This window comes from Syngnathus scovelli, chromosome 13, assembly GCF_024217435.2.
Source record: "Syngnathus scovelli strain Florida chromosome 13, RoL_Ssco_1.2, whole genome shotgun sequence".
In the NCBI taxonomy this organism is placed as follows: domain Eukaryota; kingdom Metazoa; phylum Chordata; class Actinopteri; order Syngnathiformes; family Syngnathidae; genus Syngnathus; species Syngnathus scovelli.
In genome coordinates this window covers 980,330-997,095 of record NC_090859.1, presented here as the reverse complement: position 1 = coordinate 997,095, position 16,766 = coordinate 980,330, and the positions used below count along the sequence as shown (strand labels likewise).

Below are 16,766 nucleotides of genomic sequence, written 5' to 3'. Positions count from 1 at the left end.
TGAACAAATCGTTCACTCAGTATTTGGCACTGCTTGTCAAGCATTTTGCAGCAAGTCGGATTTTAACGCGACGATGTTTACTGTTCTGTTCAGTAGTGTTTTAGCGGCTTCGCTTGCTCTTCTTTTCTATCAGAAACTGTATCACCCCTTTTACTGGGTGGATTTGAGGTATTATTTGAAACTCCGGATGTACAAAAAGTCGTTGAACGCTCGCATGAAGCAAGGAATCATCACATATTTGGACTGCTTTCTCTTTCAGACGAGTAGGAACCCGAACAAGCCCTTCATTCTCTTTGAAAATCAGAGGCTGACGTATCAAGATGTGGACAGAAGAAGTAACCAGTTTGCGAACGCGTTCAGGGAGAGTTCTTTGAAACAAGGAAGCATTGTTGCTCTGTTAATGTACAACCACCCGGATTTTGTTTGCGTATGGCTGGGACTGAGTAAACTGGGATGTGAAGTAGCGTTTCTTAACACCAACATTAAAGCTAAATCGTTGCTTCGCTGCATTGAGAGTTGTGGAGCCAAGACGCTTGTTGTGGGCAGAGGTATGTGGGGACACTCCCTTTCACCTTGTGCTCCACATTATGTTTCACCGAATCAAACAAATGATTAGGTGGACTTTTTACTTATTTTGTTGGATGATGGCTCATTTTGTCTGCAGGTTTGGATCATTTGGTGGAGCCCGTTTTGCCTGACCTACAGAAAGACAACATATCTCTGTGTGTGATGCATCACTCACCAATTTCTGAGGGTTTCATCAGTTTACTCGATAAAGTGGAAAATATGTCAACAGGAAACAAAAGTAGCCCACCCAACGTTAACATTATGTCCAATTTCCTCTTCATATTTACTTCTGGAACCACAGGTATTGTATAAGTTTTATATCACCAAAATATGTTTACTTTTAATCAGGGATAAGAATCTTCCGCGGATTTCCGTGTTTTTTTCCGTCGGGAGTATCATTTTCGTGAATCGTGTAGATCCGTTGACAAAATTGTTTTTGTATGGGGGGCTGGCAGCAGTATTGCGACAACAGCCGCCTTATTTTCATTTGCCTACTCATTTGCCTAATTAGCTAAAGTTTTAGCCAGTATGGCAAAAGTTTTAGAGAAAAATGACGAGGATCGTGCCAGGGAAATAGACAAGTCGAACGGGATGAAGAACTGCTTCAGATGTGCATGGCTCGAGAGCAGCGTCATCTTACAACTCGGAACACAAAGACGCTCTTAAAGCAATGCGACAGTGAGTGCCCGGCGTGCTGCGGTTGCGCGATCGGACTAAATTAAGCTCCCTGCGCACTGAGGTCCACTTAAACTTTCGAAAGTACATCAGGACTTTGAAAATATTTTCTAAATTTCAGCGACGGCTCTGTCACAATAATGCAACCAGCGTGGTGCAGTTGTGCGTTCGGCGGTGCGCTGCAGTTGCAGGACAAAAATGCGCAAATGATAAATGCTTAAAAAAGTCTTGGAACGGATTAAATCTTTTTCCATTATTTGTAATGGGGAAAATTGATTCGGAATTCGACCGATTCACTTCTCGAACCGTCTTCTGGAACGGATTGTGGTCGAAAACTTAGGCTTGACTGTATTATATTCACCTTGGTAGCCCACCAAGCGGGAATATTTTTTTTAACAAAACTGTTGAAATTGATTGATAAAATTAATGGTTTTGGGGTTGCTATACTGCCAAAATCTAGGAGTTTCCAGGGAGCTTTTCCCTCTGAACCCCGTCCGGGGCATGGCCCTGATCCCCTGCGGCCCGGCCTGTGGGCCCTGTGGCCCCTGCAGCCCCCAATGGGGGCCTGTGGCCCCTGGCCTACTGCGGCCCCCATTAGAGGGGGCCTGCGGCCCCTGGCCCCCTGCGGCAAGTGGGGGGGGGGGCACAGGACCCCCCAATGGGGGGCTTTCGGCCGCCCCAATGGGGCATGCGGCCCCCAGACCCCGGCTACTTTTCAGTGTTTTTTTTCATTTGCCGTTCTCATCCCTGTTTAATAGATAGTGTGGATGGATGGAAATTGCTATTCAGAAATGTCTGAATGACATTCAATCTGACAACAAATATTTTCATTTGCAACCTTAAAATACCAACAGGTCTTAAGTTGACTTAAAAGATACATATCATGGAAAATTGACTTTTTCTTTTGCTTTTAAAATCATTTTCTTGTGTATTTGGAGTCTCCAGGAGTGTAGAAAAGTGAGCTCTATCCCTCCAGGTGCTGCAGACCGTTCAGATTTTTCTGTTTTCTGTTGCGTATTTTTATATATTACATCACATCCGTTGGGGAGGGACAAACCAAACAAGGTAAAGGGTGTTGCCAAACGGAAATCCAAGTAATAAATATGGCGGATTCGCAAATCCTCCATGTTTATTACGAATCCTCCATGTTTATTACGAATCCGCCATGTTTATTACTCTGAGAGAATTTTCTAGTCCAAACAACTCAAGGATGTCGAAGTGGAGAGATCAAAATGTTCCGTTGTTGGATGCATCAATCCACACAAATCATTGCACCATCCCACAACATCAGAACCTCAAAGAAGTGCCTGATCAAATTTCATTTTTCAAGCAGTGTTCCCATGTTTGTGGGTGAAGTCCTGCTTGTTCAAGGAGTGTTTCAGAAATCTTTTGTCAGTATAGAGAACGATTCGCTGAAAGACTTTGCTTCATTGATGGTTCAGTTCCTTCAGTCTATAGACACGACGGACTCAGTAAAGCGGTAAACTTGAGATGACACAAAAATAATAAACTGCATTTCACTTTGTCTATGCACTCTGTCTTTCTGCTGATTTTGGAGCTGTGCGCTCTGTTTTCACTTCTTGTAGGTGTATTTGGAGTAGTTGTATAAGATGAATTGCATCGAAGGTTCTATATTATTCTTGGGGAACACAATAATTTGGTAAATGCATCCATTAGCTTCTCGTTAACGCTAGCATTAGTTTACTTCATAAATTGACTTCAGTGCTTGTTTACAAGACGTTCATAAATATCGTGAGGTGATTTATTTTATCATGTATTATGTATGGTTGTATGGACAAGTTTTCTGCCGTTGATATCTTTAAATCAGGGGTGTCTAAACTTCTTGCAAGGAGGGCCAGATTTGATAAAGTGAAGGGATCCGGGGGCCAATAGTTTTTTCGCACATTTTTTAACTACAAAATTTCATGCAAATACACACTGTTATAAAACAAATTTCATTGTCCCAATTGTCTATTTTTTAAATGACGAAATAACCAAATATAAGCCACTCGGGCAGATGTGAACAACTCTAAAAACACAAATTCTGCCTTTCATCCATATCTGAAGAGTCAGATAACATTGAACAAACTGTATGAAATACCTTAATACCAGCCGTGGCTGACAGGGGCTGTCCTCAGACTGCTGAGGGCCAAGGACAAAGCTTTCAGAGCGGGGGATGAGGCTGGCTTGAGGGCAGCGAGGGCCGACCTGTCCCGGGGCATCAAAGAAGCGAAAAAGGCGTTCTCTTGCAAGGTCTCCACCCACTTCAAGGACAGCAAGGACGCACGGAGCCTTTGGCAGGGCATTCAGACCATCACGGACTACAAACCCGCGCCGCGGAGCTGTGAGGGCGACATCTGTCTGCTGAACGATCTTAACCGCTTCTTTGCTCGCTTCGACGCTCAGAACAGCACTTGCCCGCTGAAGACCACTCCCCCCCCCACACGAGCAGCCCCTGTGCCTCTCTGCCGACGGAGTGAGGAGGGCGCTTGCCGCTATTGACACCCATAAGGCGGCGGGCCCTGACCCCATCCCGGGTCAAGCGCTGAAGGACTGTGCTGGCGAGCTGTCGGGTGTCTTCACGGCCATCTTTAACGTTTCCCTGCAGCAGGCCATCGTCCCTTCGTGTTTCAAGGCTGCCACCATCGTTCCTGTGCCGAAGAAACCTGCACCGTCCTGCTTCAATGACTACCGCCCCGTGGCTCTGACGCCCATCGTCATGAAGTGCTTTGCGCGGCTTGTCATGGAGCACATCAAATCCGTTCTCCCCCCCACCATTGACCCTTTTCAGTTTGCGTACCGTGCCAAACAGTCCTCTGAGGATGCCATCTGCTCTGCCCTCCACTCAGCCCTCACCCACCTGGAGAGAAAGGACTCATATGTGAGGTTGCTGTTTGTGGACTTCAGCTCTGCCTTCAACACCATTGTGCCGCAGCGACTCATCTGCAAACTCGACGAGCTGGGCCTCAGTACCTTCCTCTGCAACTGGCTACTGGACTTCCTCTGTCAGAGGCCTCAGGTGGTGCGTGTTGGCGACAAAATCTCCGCCAGCATCACGCTGAGCACGGGGGCCCCCCAGGGCTGCGTGCTCAGTCCACTGCTTTTCACCCTGCTAACGCATGATTGCACTGCGACCTACAGCGACAACCGCATAGTGAAGTTTGCTGACGACACGACTCTGGTGGGTCTCATCACGGAGGGCGACGAGACTCGGTACAGGTCGGAGGTTGATCTTCTGTCCACGTGGTGCAGGGACAACAACCTCCTGCTGAACGTCAACAAGACCAAGGAAATCGTTGTTGACTTCCGGAAGGGTCAAGCAAAACACCTGCCGCTGATCATCGACGGTGCTGTGGTGGAGAGGGTGAGCAGCACCAAGTTCCTGGGGGTGCACATCAGTGAGGACCTCTCCTGGTCCGCAAACACTGCGTCACTGGCAAAGCTCAGCGCCGCCTGTACTTCCTGCGGAAACTCAGGCGTGCATGTGCTCCTCAGGCAGTCCTGTCTACATTCTACCGTGGCACCGTTGAGAGCGTCCTCACCAGTTGCATTGCTGTCTGGGGTGGTAACTGCACTGAACAGAACTTGAAGGCCCTGCAGCGCATAGTGAATACGGCTGGTAAGATTATTGGTGCTCCGCTCCCCTCCCTGAAGGACATTTACACCTCCCATCTCGCCCGCAAGGCAACTTCGATTGCGAGAGATGTGAGTCACCCGGCTCACTCTTTGTTTGACCTTCTGCCCTCTGGGAAGAGGTACAGGAGCCTGCGCTCCCGCACCACCAGACTCGCCAACATCTTCACTCTCCAGGCTGTTAGGACCTTGAACTTGCTACCCCCTTCTGCGTAGCGTGCTGCACTTTTGCGCTATTTTCTGGAATGTCTGCTGTACGCTCACTTGCTCCTCTTATTTATTTGTTGTCACCGTGGGATAGCGGGGAACGAAATTTCGGTTTCTTTGTGTGTCTTTGGCATGTGAAGAAATTGACAATAAAGCTGACTTTGACTTTAAATTTACCTGAGTTTAAAATTATTTTTGCCTCATGAACATTTTAAACAGGAGTTATAAGTAACGCAAAGTTGTCTCTTATTATTAAAACTTAAAACAAGTGAATTTTGCTCATGTCATTTACAATATTTTTCAGAAGGTAATAGTTTTTGTCACGTCTACAGGTTCATAACATCAACAGTATTAACATGGCTACTTCGTAGCTTGCTTTAGTAAAATTTACTTTTGACTCACAGCCCCGCGTGAAGAATCACTGTTGTGATGCCAATTAAGTTGGAGCTGCTTCACTTTATCAGCGCGGTCACTCCCTGTTAGCTTGTCATATGTGTTAGCATATTTAGTCTGATAGTGTCTCTTTAGGTTGAAATCCTTAAACAAGGCAATCGTCTCTTTACAAATTAGACAAACACAATTGGCTTGATTCTCAGTGAAGAAGTATTGTAATTCCCATTTCTATTGAAAGCGACGGCCCTCAATGGCAACTTTCCTCGTTTAATTTGCAGACACCATGGCAGAAATGAGCGGAGAGGGGTGGTGCTGCCACCTGTTAGTAATAGGAGGAATTACAGTTTCAAATTTCATGATTTTTTTTTTTTTTATTCAGCTTGATAGTGCAGGCGGGCCATAAATAATACATTATAAGACCGTAGCTGCGGGCCGTATGAAATCTGACCGGGGGCCGGATTTGGCCCGCGGGCCGGAGTTTGGATGATGATAACTGCTTTAAATCAGTCAAAAAGTTTGCGGCGCAAGTGAAGGCTATCTCTTTTAAATAAAAAAAGTAATAAAAAGTAAACGCTTCCTCGGCTAAAAAAAAAACTACAAATTAGTCGACCGGAAAGGAAACTACAAATTAGTCGACCGGAAAGGAAGACACACATCTTGCGGCCTGGGGGATGTGAAGTAGTACAGTCAAACCTCGGTTTTCAAACGTTCCGGTTCTTGAACAAATCGGAATTCGAACGGAAAATTTGAGATATTTTTTGCTTCGGTTATCGAACAAAATTCGGAGGTCGAACCTCGCGAGATAAGCCGAAAGGACCCGAGAAAACCCGACCGCGCGGCCCGGATGCCGACAGACTTCGTTCGTTATTGTATTTTCGTTACTTTGAGGATTGTATTAACCCCTAATCATGCCTCCAAAGAAAGCAAGTGGGAGCAGTAAAGCCATCCTAAAACACAAAGTCACTCTTAAAGCAATGCGACAGTGAGCACCCGGCGCGCTGCGCTTGCGCGATCGGACCAAATTAAGCTCCCTGCGCACTGAGGTTCACTTAAATTTTGGAAAGTACATCTGGACTTTAAAAATATTTTCTAAATTTCAGCAACGGCTCTGTCACAATAAAGCAACCAGCGCGGTGCAGTTGCGCGGTCGGCGGCACGCTACGGTTGCGCCTTCGGTGGTGTGCTGCAGTTGTGCGATCAGACAAAAATGCGCAAATGAAAAAATGCTTAAAAAAGGCGGGGTTTTTTTTGTCTTGGAACGGATTACCGTATTTGCCGGTGTATTGGTCGACCTTTTTCGATCCAAAATCGACCGAAAAAAATCGACCTCGACTTATACACCGAGTCATAAAATTTAACTTCGTATTCATCGTTTCAAATGTGATGGTAACCAAGGCCGTTTCTCATGCATCTCATTGTGCGTTGCACTTAGAAAATTTGAACCGGGCGGCGTGCGCGAGTGCGGGGCCCGCTGGAAGTCGAATGAGGCTCAGCGATCTCCTCCGCGGTGCTTATAAACAGCCGATCCGCTCGGCGGGGGCTATTTTCGGCCACTCGGCGCGTGCGCACGGCCTCCCGGATGTGCCGGGCGGCGTGCGCGAGCGCGCGGCCCGCTGGAAGTCGAATGAGGCTCAGCGAACTCCTCCGCGGTGCTTATAAACAGCCGATCCGCTCGGCGGGGGCTATTTTCGGCCACTCGGCGCGTGCGCACGGCCTCCCGGATGTGCCGGGCGGCGTGCGCGAGTGTGCGGCCCGCTGGAAGTCGAATGAGGCTCCGCGATCTCCTCCGCGGTGCTTATAAAGTGCCGATCCGCTCGGCTTGGAGCTATTTCCGGCCTCCCGTTGGTGCCGGGCGGCGTGCGCGAGCTCGCCGGCCGCTGGAAGTCGAATGAGGCTCCGCGATCTCCTCCGCGGTGCTTATAAACAGCCGCATGCGCACGGCCTCCCGGAATTTGAACACATTTCGTCAATAAATTTCGCATATTGAATTTTGAAGTTTAATATAATGCAACAATTGAGCTCGACTTATACAAAGGATATATCATAAAATCGTAAATTTCCGTCGAATTTTAGGGGGTCGACTTATACACCGAGTCGACCTGTACACCGGCAAATACGGTAAATTTTTTTCCATTATTTGTAATGGGAAAAATAGATTCTGAATTCGACCGATTCACTTCTCGAACCGCCTTCTTGAACGGATTGTGGTCGAAAACCGAGGTTTGACTATCTCGTTTGCATTTAAAGAGACTGCACCAAAACGGTTTGCTCTGAGCCGCACATCAGAACAAGTAGAAAAGAGTGATGGTAGCAAAACGAGGAATTCAGACAAAAGCAACACTATTCCACTTTATACAGACCACAACTAAATGAGTGAAACGTAAAACAGTATAATTCATTAGCGTGATAGGTGGGCTTTAACCATGTGTTTTACACACACGCAAGACAATGGAGCGTGTTTCCAACAGTTGTCAGTGAAATAGGCATCTGTCAGTGACGGACGACGAGGTTTGTCGGCACTTGACCTAGATAGGAATGATTACATGGACGTACGAAGAAACACTTGCATCTGTCCTCACAGTCTGTCCCTTTTTTTTAACTTTCTTGTCCTTAATCTGTAAAATGGGTGTCTGTCAGTGACAGACGGGAAGACCAATACGTCCCTGGGACGGAATGCCCACCTCTGCTCTATTGTGAATTAAATCATTAGAAATGAACCTGTTAAAATGTAGAAATGTAGAAATGATGTCCCTTTCTCTGTCAGGTTTCCCAAAGGCAGCACGTGTGGGTCACCTTAAAGCCATTATGAGTATGGCATTCTTTCAGATGTGCGGCGCTACATCTGATGACATCGTCTATATCACTCTTCCTCTTTACCACATGTCTGCTTCCCTGTTAGGCATTGGAGGATGCATACAGCTTGGTAAGAACGTTTGAGCATCAGTCTTTGACATCTTTCCCTGCATGTCTGCAACTATGTAGAATGCTTGCTTCTCTGTGTGGTGTGTGATTAAGTAACTGAATGAATGAATGAATGAATGAATGAATGAATGAATCAATCAATCAATCAATCAATCAATCAATCAATCAATCAATCAATCAATCAATCAATCAATCAATCACAACCATTATTTAATTAGTAAATAATAGGCACTGAGACCAAGGTCTTTTTCACGTGTGATCTGGCCAAGAAGGGGGCAAAAAACAATAAATGTCATAACAATACCAAGTACAGTACAGTCAAACCTCTACATACGATTGCTTAAGCATACGAATTTTTCAACATACGATATGGAATTTGATCAAATATTTGACTCAAGATCCGAAGTAATTCGCAACATACGTCATTATGGTTAGCCCGCTAGACGGCGGCACGTCGGGATGACGTCAGTTAGCGTCCCAAGAAGGCTAACGCAAATGGTAGTATTGGTGAAAAAAGGAAAAAGGTGATGATTCCTTCATGAGACATAATATGAAGTAGTTCCCGGAACGAATTAAATTCGTATGTAGAGGTTTGACTCGGTACATAAAAGAATACATTACAATTACAGTACCATTCTAGTGTCTAATCTAGTCATCAAGTGACCATGCACCTGGAATGGAGAGCAGTAACTACTATATTTACATCAGAGTATGCAATGTCGTTTTAATAGCCTGGTATTCATAATTACTGATACTACTTGTCCGACATGTGTTTGTCTTCAATTTGATCAAAGGTGCAACTTGTGTCTTAAGGAAAAAGTTCTCAGCAACTCAGTTTTGGAAGGACTGTGTCAAATATAATGTGACAGTGGTGCAGTACATAGGCGAGCTCTGTCGATATCTGGTCAACCATGCCGTGGTAAGATGAAATTTTATTTGTGTCATGTTGTTCTACGATAGGGATAGTTTTTCCCATTTATTTTCAGTAGTAGAATTTCACAGAAATTGCTTTCAGTGTGATATTTTATGTGCTTCTTGTCAGGTCAGGAAAAAAAATCATTCTAAATCACTAACTAAATGATTGGATTCAGATTTTATTATTCATGGTTTACCCTGAGAATTATCTATTTTATATCAATAACTTCGTTTATAACATAACATAACGTAACGTAACATACGTAGCATAACATTAGTTTTAAAAAATTGGAAATTCCTGAGAATTCTTTTGATAAAAAGTGATTCCACAGTGAAAGATAAGAAGGCATATGATAATGAAATCAAACAAACATTCATATACTCCTAAATGTTAAAAATAATATGATGAATATCTCAGTTTAGTTGAAAATGTGTTCCTATAAATGCAGGTTCCAGAAGAGAACAGTCACAGTGTTTGGCTTGCAGCAGGAAGCGGGCTTCGATCAGATGTGTGGAAGGAATTTGCTGAACGCTTTCATACACTCAAGGTCAGAGAAGGTTATGGTTTAACTGAGGCCAGCATAGGCTTCCTCAACTATACTGATGAGATTGGACCGATTGGGAGAGCAAGCTACTTCAACAAGGTTAGGAATTATTCTGGTAGTAGTCATATTATTATCATTGTATCTATTACCAGTGATTGCATAATGTATCTAATATTCTCTTGCAAGAATTAACAAGGTAAAGATTTTTTAAAAAACTAGCATAATGATACCATATATTTAAAAAAATATATTAATACAATGTCCTGTTTGACTAGAAATACCCATCGAAAATAATTTTGGAATTCTTCAATGTTTAGTCACTTCATACTCTGATCAGTAACATGATAAATCGAAGATTGTGATTAGTTGGATGGTTAGTTCTGAAACATTTCTGATTCTACAGCTTACAGTACCCTTTGAACTCCTGCGATATGATACACAAACATATGAACCATTCAGAACTGTCTCTGGAAGATGTGTACGAGCGCACATAGGTAATTCCATGATCTGTATGTACACCATTACAACATATATTCTCAAGTTGAAAGACGTTTTATTAGTCTGGAATCACTCTTGAGTACTGTATTTGAGCAGGTGAGGTTGGTATCCTGGTTGCCCCTGTGACGGCTATGAACCAGTTCTTGGGTTACGCTGGAAATAAGGTCCAGTCTGAAAAGAAGTTGATCAAGGATGTGTTTGTAACGGGTGATCTCTATTTTAACACCGGAGACCTCCTGCTGCAGGACCACAGAGGTTTTCTTTACTTCCGTGACCGCATTGGAGACACTTTCAGGTATCCATCAACAATATTTGTGTCAGAACACATTTTCCACATCAAATGATTTTTCATTTGTCCATCTATTTTCTAAACTGCTTAACCCCATTAAGGTCGTGAGGCGATATGCATATTCTTAAGTGACTGGCTTTACAACATTCAGAGAAAATTATAAGGTCCCTTCAATAATGAGGTTTTTTTTAGAACACATGGTCCTTTTGGGCTAAATGGACGCGCCACTACTGTCTTCCTCGACGCATATATTCCACCTCTCTCAGTCTTACCTGAGAGCCCCCCCTGATGGCCATTAGGGTTGCACGTAAAGTCGCCGCATGTTCGCGTAAGGTTTTTAATGTTTAATTACCATTTGTAAGAGAATATACACAAAGATGATTATCAGGAAAGAGAAGATTATTTAGGGACGCCTAACTCTTATTAACATAACAGCACAACAGCGGTCCTCAGCCTTTTTATGAGTGTGTAAGTGTATTAGTCATGAGAAAAATCACAGAAAAAAAACTATATAAGCTGCACCGGACTATAAGCCGCAGGGTTCAAAATTTGAGAAAAAAAGTAGCAGCTTACAGTCCGAAGCTTACGGTATGTTTGTTTGTGTGTGTGTGTGTGTGTGTGTGTGTGTGTGTGTGTGTGTGTGTGTGTGTGTGTGTGTGTGTGTGTGTGTGTGTGTGTGTGTGTGTGTGTGTGTGCGTGTGTGCGTGTGTGTGTGTGTGCGCGTGTGTGTGTGTGTGTGTGCGTGTGTGCGTGCATGCGTATCCATCCATCCATTTTCTATACCAGTTGTCCCCACGGGGGTCGTGGGGGTACTGGAGCCTATTCCAGCAGTCATCGGACAGTAGGCGGGAGACACCCTGAACCGGTTGCAAGCCAATCGCAGGGCACACAAAATCGAACAACCATCCGCACTCGCACTCACTGCTAGAGGCAATTTAGGGTGCTCAATCAGCTTACCATGCATGTTTTTGGGATGTGGGAGGAAACCAGAGTGCCGGGAGAAAACCCACGCGGGCATGGAAAGAACATGCAAACTCCACACAGAGAGGTGGAATCGAACCCTCACCCTCCTAACTGTGAGGAGGACGTGCTAACCAGTCCTCCACCGTGCTGCCTGTGTGTGCGTGTGTGTGTGTGTGTGTGTAACATATGTAACATATACACCTTGTTCCAGCTGAAGAACAAGTTCAAGACATCCTGGCAACATCCTCGCTCCAAACACTGGCATCTCCTGGATTACATCATTGTCCGCCAAGCTGACAGGAAGGAGGTGCGAGTCACCAGAGCCATGCGTGAAGCTGACTGCTGGACAGATCACCGTCTAATCAGAGCCAAACTCATCCTGGAACTCCGTCCTCCTCTCAGGAAAACACCACCCTGCAGGCGGCTTGACTGTGATGCACTGAAGTCCACGCACTCAGTCAACCTGCTCAGGGAACAGATTGCTCTACAACTGTCTAAGATCCCTGAAACACCAACTAATGTCAGCATCAGCGCTACCTGGAGCATCCTTCACACTGCCATTCACCAGGCAGCTGTAGAATCCATAGGGTACACCAGACGGAGACACCAAGACTGGTTCGACAACAGTGCACCTGGTATCCACAACCTACTTCAGGCAAAACACAAGGCCCTTGCAGCTCACCTTTCCAACCCCCAATCCAGCTCGCTGAAAGCCAGCGACAATGACATCCGGGCTGAAACCCAGCGCACCCTCAGCGCCATGGAGAACGATTGGTGGGTCAAGAAAGCCAGCAAGATACAGCATCACGCGGATACTAACAACTCCCATGCTTTCTACAATGCCATCAAGTCTATCTATGGCCCACAGAGAAAGAACATAGCCCCAGTCAGATCAGCAGATGGTACCATCCTGTACAAGGTCAAACAACAGATCCTTGACAGATGGGCTGACCATTTCAAAACCCTGCTGAACACCTCATACCCAACCCGCTTGGACACACTTGCCGACCTCCTCTGCCTGCCACCCGTCATTGATCTGGACTCCCCGCCCTCCCCCCCCTGCTTCGCCGAGGTATGGAAAGCCATCGCCCGCCTGAAAAACAACAAGAGCCCAGGCCTTGATGGAATCCCGGCAGAAATTCTGAAGCATGGCGGATACCTCTTCAACCGCAGACTACACCAGCTGATCACCACTATCTGGTCATTTGAAGTCATCCCGCAAGATTGGAAGGATGCCAACATCAAAACTGTCATGTCTTTGTAGTCTGTGATCTTTGAAGTCTGTGATCATTATTAAGATAGAGTAGGTCATGTGACTAGAATCAGTAAGTAAGAGCATATTTCAGCACAGTGTTGAAAGAGAACGCTGCTTGTTCTATTCTCTCCTGCAGTTCGGCAAAACTACTACCTGCATTTTGTGTTGTACAAGGCATCGTTGTCTCACCTTTCCCTTGTTATTAAACCTGGAGTCAACCTTCAACCTGGCCTTCAGAGTCTTGTTTCGTGAAAGTGGTTGAGCTTACTGTCTTCGGATATTCAACATATTTGGAGGGCAGGATAGTGAAACGTCTTTGTCGCAGAAGGTAACAAAGTTAAACGCCAAACTCAGACTGTGGATGGACAAAAAGAACAGTCACCGAAGTCTAGATCTTACAAATCATGTTCTATAAAAGCGTCCTCTGGCAATGCTGCTACCATGGCCCGCACCAAAGCCGAGGCAGCTAAAGTACTCCTTTCCTTCACAGACAAAGAAATGATTCTGAAAATGGAAAAGGCACAATTAGAGGCACGCATGGAGATGGAAAAGGCACAATTAGTGGCACGCATGGAGAAGCTATCATTAGAGAAAAACGTGGCTGCGGCTGAGGCCAAAGCAAAGGCTCTAGAAGCAGCGGCTAGCATCAACAAGGGTAGTGAGCAAGGTAGCAGGAAGATTCAACTCGATGAGAATCCCTTTAACCCACTGGAATAGACCAGAGAATATGTTGCTCAGCAGTCCAAGGAGCATTCAACCGCCGCGCAGGAAGAATACACTCCTACCGAAACTGACCCGCTAAACATATTATCCAACCTGCCTCCGGACCTTCTCACTCAGGATGATACTAACAAGCTATACACAGAGCCCCCAGTACCGCCACGTGTACTCTCCCAGGATGAGCCTGTTCAGCTACGTACTCAGCTAACCTTGGCATCACAACCATTTTCTCAAGACGAGCCTGGACAGCGATTCATAGAGCCAACAATGGCACCACATCTACACTCGCACGACGAGGCAAGATGGCTACACGTAGAGTCTGCATCAGCACCTTATCTTCCCCCGCAAGGTGATGATTCATATCTACGTGCAGATACTGTGCCAGGTAACTCTATTACAGCTCCACGGCCCATATCAGAGAATGGTCCGGCCGATGCCAACCTCACCTACACCACCTACACTGTGGAACTCCCTCCCCGACCACCTAAGAGCACCCCAATCCACTGACTCTTTCAAAACCGGACTTAAAACTCACCTCTTTACTCTAGCATTTCCGTAATCCTGTTCTCACATCCTGGTTGTCGTCCAGTTGTTTTATACTTGTCCTTGCTTTGTTTTCTTGTTTTTACTTGCCATGTAGCACTTTGAGATTCCTCCAAATGTAAAGTGCGTTATAAATATAATTTATTATTATTATTATTACCTATACACCGGCGAACAGACTGCCAGCTCATTGGCCACAACAACATGCCCCTATCACATCTCTTATCCCAAGAGATACACAGGGACATCAGGGCACATATACAGCTACACCCAGATACCGGGGTCCATCACGTCCTACCGTGCCCAACTACACACCCCAAAGCAACCAGCACGACCAATCAGGTATCAACGACGTTGTCAGATGTTTTGCCCGTCGCGAGCTGGTCACTACAAGTATGACTCAATTCAACGACAAGCCTGCAAGTTACAGAGTTTGGCGACTGTCCTTTCAAAACGCAGTGAGAGGACTTAATCTCACTCCCAGCGAGGAGATGGATCTACTGGTCAAGTGGCTCGGGAAAGAGTCGGGAGAGCATGCAAAGCGTATCAGGGATGTCAATGCCAATCACCCCCAACGAGGACTCCAGATGACATGGGACAGACTGGACGCATGCTGCAGAGCCCCTGAAGTAGTCGAAGAGGCTCTCTTCCAACCCATCAACAATTTCCCAAAAATCACCAACAAAGACTGTGCAAAGCTGCATGAGCTCAGTTGACCTCTTGATGGAATTAAGAGCAGCCAAGGCAGACGGAACCCTTCCAGGCCTTCAGTACCTAGGCACAGCCAGAGGAATAAGTCCCCTGGTTCAAAGGCTGCCTTTTTGCCTGCAAGAGAAGTGGCGGACTATCGGATTCAGCTACAAACAACGTTACGGAATTTCATTCCTCCCCGTTGGAATTTTCATGGACTTCATCTTCCATCAGGCTAAAATCATGAATGACCCGAGCTTCAAGGCCATTAGCCAAACAAACATTCCTGAACCAAGCAAGAACACGAAAATGCACAGACAAAGGGAGATCTCAGTCCACAAGACGGACGTCGGTGCTGCGGAGCGCAGCGCTGGAGCCGAGAGCCCCGATCGCCATTGCCCCATTCACAAAAAGCCCCACCTGTTAAGGAAATGTCGGGTTTTCCGGGAGAAACCCATAGAGGAGAGCTTTCCTGAAAGAGCACAGAATCTGCTTTAAATGTTGCACGTCTACTAAGCACAAGGCCCAGGACTGCAAGTATACAGCCACATGTATTGAATGCGGGAGTGGGAACATAACTCTGCACTTCACCCTGGACCAGTATCGCAGACCAAGGAGCCAGCCCCCACTACAGAGCATGGCGGGGAGCTAGCTCCTACAGCTCCTTCGGAGGTCACAAGCAATTGCACCGATGTCTGCGGTGGCGATCAGAGCGACAGATCATTTTCTAAAATCTGCCTTGTCAGGATCTACCCTGTCAACAATCGTGAGAAAGCGACAAAGGTCTACGCAATCACCGATAAGCACAGCAACAGATCCTTGGCTCGTTCCGAGTTCTTCGACACCTTCAATGTCCAAAGACCCCCTTCTCCATACTCTCTCTGCACATGCTCTGGAGTGACAGAAACTATGGGGAGAAGAGCTCCGGGCTACCAAATCGAATCCATGGACGGCAAAGTTAGGCTTCTCCGACCAAGTCTTGTAGAATGCAACGACATCCCAAACAACAGATCCGAGATACCAACTCCGAATGCTGCATCCAACCACCCTCACCTGAAATTAATCGCTTATCTCATCCCAGAACTTGAACAGAGGACTCCCATAATGCTTCTCCTTGGGCGAGACATCATCTCGGCCCATAAAGTCCGCAAGCAGGTGAACGGTCCAAGAGATGCTCCATTCGCCCAGAAACTCGACCTTGGATGGGTGATCGTCGGAAATGTGTGTTTGGGAAGGGTTAACAAGCCTGATACCATAAACGCCCTGTATACCGAGACTATAGAGCAGAAACGCCCCTCCTTCTTTGAACCCTGCCCGAATGTCTTTCAGGTGAAAGAGAGGTACTGTCAATTCCAAGGCACCGATCATCCTCAGCTAAAATCGACAGAGAAACTTACTGGCAATGGAGAAACCGACCAGCTGGGTTCTACAGTGTTTCAACAAACAAAGGATGATAATAAGGTAGCTCCCTCCATTGACAACCTCTCGATCCTGAACATCATGGAAAGGAACCTAAAGAAAGACAAAGATAATAGCTGGGTGGCCCCGCTTCATTTAAGTCACCAAGGCGTCGCCTCCCTGACAACAAAGTCCGGGTCACAAATCGACTTTCATCACTGAGACGGAGTCTTGAAAGGAAACCAGCGATGAAACAGCATTTCCTCACCGTCATGGAGAAGGTCTTTCGGAACAAACACACAGAAGTGGCCCCTCCTCTGAAGGAGGGCGAAGAGCGTTGGTACTTGCCAACCTTGGGCGATTATCATCCAAAGAAGCCCGGCAACATCCGTGTGGTGTTCGACTCAAGCGCCCAGCACGGAGGAGTCTCACTGAATAATGTTCTGCTGACCGGGCCTGACCTTAACAATACCCTGCTCGGGGTACTTCGCAGGTTCCGGAAGGAGGCTGTGGCAGTGACAGCGGACATCGAACAAATTTTCCACTGTTTCCT

General features: G+C 46.2%; 1 protein-coding gene across 5 annotated transcripts in view; it reads left to right on the top strand.

The window, feature by feature from the left end:
- Nucleotides 1-16,766, top strand: part of LOC125979881 (long-chain fatty acid transport protein 6) — a 32,833-nt gene continuing 16,067 nt past the window's right edge. For 2 of the 5 annotated variants that reach the window (XM_068652867.1, XM_049738683.2), the window contains exons 1-7: nucleotides 2-548; nucleotides 665-868; nucleotides 8,240-8,398; nucleotides 9,192-9,316; nucleotides 9,762-9,956; nucleotides 10,261-10,351; nucleotides 10,452-10,650. In XM_068652867.1, coding sequence (XP_068508968.1) covers nucleotides 74-548; nucleotides 665-868; nucleotides 8,240-8,398; nucleotides 9,192-9,316; nucleotides 9,762-9,956; nucleotides 10,261-10,351; nucleotides 10,452-10,650 — 1,448 coding nt within the window. In that variant the 5' untranslated portion in view covers nucleotides 2-73. Of the gene's footprint in view, nucleotides 549-664; nucleotides 869-8,239; nucleotides 8,399-9,191; nucleotides 9,317-9,761; nucleotides 9,957-10,260; nucleotides 10,352-10,451; nucleotides 10,651-16,766 lie in introns of all 5 variants that reach the window. The other 3 variants (XM_068652868.1, XM_049738685.2, XM_068652866.1) reach the window with 3 other exon arrangements.